This window comes from Vicia villosa, linkage group LG4, assembly GCF_029867415.1.
Source record: "Vicia villosa cultivar HV-30 ecotype Madison, WI linkage group LG4, Vvil1.0, whole genome shotgun sequence".
In the NCBI taxonomy this organism is placed as follows: domain Eukaryota; kingdom Viridiplantae; phylum Streptophyta; class Magnoliopsida; order Fabales; family Fabaceae; genus Vicia; species Vicia villosa.
This window is the reverse complement of record NC_081183.1, coordinates 18,789,908-18,793,780: the sequence shown is the minus strand read 5'-3', so window position 1 is coordinate 18,793,780 and position 3,873 is coordinate 18,789,908. Positions and strand designations below refer to the sequence as shown.

The following is a 3,873-nucleotide window of genomic DNA, read 5'->3' as shown; positions in this document are numbered from 1 at the left end:
TAGTATCGAGACATAGAAAGGTACGAAGAATGATAGCTACTATGAAAGAATTCAAATGAATATTTTTCATTTGAAAGATTAATTACTTAAGGTTTAATTATGTGATTAGTCTTTACAAATATATCATTTTTTGATATTATCAATACAAATTTTTGTGTTTGAATTTTGTGTAATTTTCTTTTACTTTTTGTGCTTTGTTCTTTTATTTTAAGGTAAAGAACTATTTTAGTATTTTAGTTCCTCACAAAAAATGGAGAGGTCAAATAAATTCATAAATAAAAAATAGTATCTATTTAATTTTTTTCTAAATTTAATCAAGTCGTATTAGTTCTTATGTCAATATATTTTTAAACCGTTTTTTTTCTTACTTTTTAACCGTGGTTGAACTCCTTATGTGTATTATTTTTCACTTACGAAGACTTATAAAAGCATATCACTCATGTTACATTCGTTAATAAGTTTCCTTCTTTCACAACAATTTCCTCTTAATCCAAGCATAAAAAATTGCACACTTTCATGGCACAAATTTCCAACTCCTCAGATTCATTGTACAACTTTGTTGTAAGAGATGGAAATGGGATCAAAGGTTTAGTTGACTCAGGTTTATCAGATGTTCCAAAAATATACATACAACCCATAAACAACAGAATCAACAAACTAAACTCAAAACCATGTGAAATTCAACCTATTGATTTATCAAAACTCAATGGGCCAGAACATGAAAAAGTGGTGGATGAAATTGTTAGAGCTGCTGAGACACTTGGATTCTTTCAAGTAGTGAATCATTGTGTTCCTCCCGAGTTGTTGGAATCACTTAAAGATTCAGCACACTCTTTCTTCAACTTGCCACCAGAGGAGAAAGTTATTTACCGCAATAGTGCGAGTAATACGAGATATAAAACTAGCTTTGTACCTGAGTTAGAAAAAGTGTTGGAATGGAAAGATTATATCAATATGGTTTATAGTTGTGATGAAGATGCTCTTCAACATTGGCCTAATATATGCAAGTAAGTCCAATCTAATATAGCATACATAATAGACATTATAGGTTTTGTTGAATTATTTATTTCTCTCAATTTGCAGGGAAGTTGCATTTGAATATTTGAAGTTATCATCCAATATAGCGAGAGACTTACTAAAAATATTAATTGATAAACTTGGAGTGAAACTAGATGAGTCAAAAATGGAGAGTCTTATTGGTATGAAGATGGTTAACATGAACTACTATCCAGCATGTCCAAATCCAGAACTCACCGCCGGTACAGTGCGTCACTCAGACTCAGGAACTATCACAATTCTTCTTCAAGATGGAATTGGTGGATTGCATGTTAAATCAGAAGATGGGAGTAATGATGAAAAAGAAGTGTGACTTGAAATTCCTCCAATCCAGGAAGCTTTAGTCATCAATGTTGGTGATGCTTTAGAGGTTTGATATATCTTTAAATTAAAAAATACGACATAGTTAAAATCTTAAAATTGTACTAATGTACTTTGCATCATAACTAATAATCCTTTTGTATTTTACTTGAAGGTACTTAGCAATGGAAAATATAAAAGTGCTGAACATAGAGTACTGACAACTTCCACACAATCAAGAGTATCCGTTCCAATGTTCAGTCTTCCTATGCTTACTGAGAGGATTGGCCCATTTCCAGAATTGGTGAAGAAAGATGGATTCGCTGGTTATAGAGATGTCCTGTGGAAGGATTATATGGACAACTACTTCAGGAGTTCTCATGATGGAAAAAACAGGATAAAACGCCTATTCATAGGTAAAACGCCTATTCACAGGTTAGAGCGCCTATTCAAAGGCTAAAACCTATTCACAGGTTAAACAGGATAAAACAAAACATACACAACATGCAACTAAACATACCCATCATTGAGCACTTGCTATGTCAGTCTCTAGGATTTAGCAAGTTAATTCTTCATGTTTCCCCAACTCTATTGAACGGATCTCAAACGGAGTTCGGAACCACGTTCCTTGCCCACTAGGTCGCGGTAAGAATGCAGAATCTTCGTTAAACATTCTCAGCTCTATTATAAATATAGGGTCGACATTCGTACTCCTTACCTCATAAGTTAAAATGAAGGAGTGAAACATGTGACAAACATATCTCGTGGTTATGATTGTCAATCTTATAACGAAACGAATATGTCAATTCACAAACCTTTGGTATGGATAAGTTAACCGCGTCATCTATGCCTATTTACTGGTCAAATTTTGGGGTCTTCCATTATTTAATTACCCTCCAATCTGAATGTGCGATAACTGCGCCCTCTCGCATCCTTCGATCGAAGAGTAATTAAATAGGGGCAGCTGTCATACCCCAAAATTTACCCTTTCATTTTAAACGTCCAATTATTCATATCACTAAGTTATTTTTATATATTTATATATAGCTCTTTATTTTTTTAATTATTTAAATTTATTCTAAAAGGGGGTGTCTAGTGGACTTAACATTTAAATTGCTAAGCCCATCCTTAAAACCATTTAATCCTATAAGTGGGGTGCATTTTTTCTTTTAGAAAATCATGTTAAGTTCATTTGAACTTTAGGTCCATTAGAACTTAATGTGTATTCTTATATTATAATTATAATTGACTAAAAATCTAAGTAGTAAAGTTTAAATAACCACTTTGGAGTTTGGACTATGGTATGTATTTTCGGAAAAAAATATATACTATTTTCTTTAATTAGACCATGCCAACAAAATTAATTTATAGTATTAAAATCATCTTATTATTTAGTATAGTATTTTGGTTCTTATAAATATCATTATATTATGAATGATAATATTAGTTCCTTAATTAAACTAATTTATTAAAATAATTAATTTTGTAAATATTATATTATTTACATCATCATTAGTTGCTGATGGTTTTTTTAAAAAAGAAAGTTTTTTTTAACGTATATATTAATCTATGGATTTAATGGAAATACACCGACGATGTAAAACAGTTTTACACTTTCGGTGAAATCATAATCGTTAGTTTTTGTAAAAGTTTAACTTTTTCTTTAAATTATATAAAAAAGTATTTGTTTTTAAGAGTTGTGATGCACTGACTGTGTAAAATATTTTACACTGGCATTGCACTGCCTTTAAGCTCTTAATCTATTAGGAAAAATTACTCTTTATTTTTATTTTTTAGAGGAATATTTGACTAGGTCAAAATTAGGGTTTAACTCTCTTCATCTTTCTCATGGCCGCCGACCACCTTCAACCTTACTCAAACTCTAACTTTCTTTCCCAAATCTAAAAAACATGTGAATCAATAAACACAAATTGAATCAAATATTCAAAAAAAGGAAAAGAATCATTCATTTAAAGTACAACAGTTACAAGCTTTAATTAAATTAAAACCAAATCAAATCCAAAAATTGCACAAAATCAAATCTTTAATCAGAACCAAATCGTAAACACTTTGAAACCTTGATTCTGCAAATCAAAACTCTAAAACAATTTGATTTTCTTTCATTTGTAATAACTAAGACTTAAAGAATGTTTCCTAATTCAACTAAACCTAAAGACACTATAAAACGAGACATAAAATATACAGAAGGGGGGACCGAAAAAAGGGGAGACCGAACAAAAGTTACAGCAATCCATAGTTCTGCTTACGATCGAATCTTTGAAGTTTCACATTGAAACTTTGAAGCTTTACTCGGAACTCAATCTCCCACAGGCCGGCGTGACTGAAACCGTCAATCTCCGACGACATAGACGTCATGAACACCACACATCGCAACTAAATTCAGCCGGTATCACCGCCGTAATAGCCGTGAAATTAACGTCCAACGGCGCTACCCGAACTGCCACCACCACGGATCCTTTATTTGCTCTGTTCCAGCGGCGCCCTTTCCGTGAGTTT

General features: G+C 32.0%; 1 protein-coding gene across 1 annotated transcript; it reads left to right on the top strand.

The window, feature by feature from the left end:
- The first annotated feature begins 461 nt into the window (after positions 1 to 461).
- Positions 462 to 1,816, top strand: LOC131596847 (scopoletin 8-hydroxylase-like). Its single transcript, XM_058869584.1, has 3 exons — positions 462 to 1,007; positions 1,084 to 1,363; positions 1,532 to 1,816. Exons 1-3 carry the CDS (start codon positions 517 to 519, stop codon positions 1,814 to 1,816), a joined length of 1,056 nt encoding a protein of 351 aa, XP_058725567.1. The 5' UTR covers positions 462 to 516.
- The last annotated feature ends 2,057 nt before the right edge of the window (positions 1,817 to 3,873 follow it).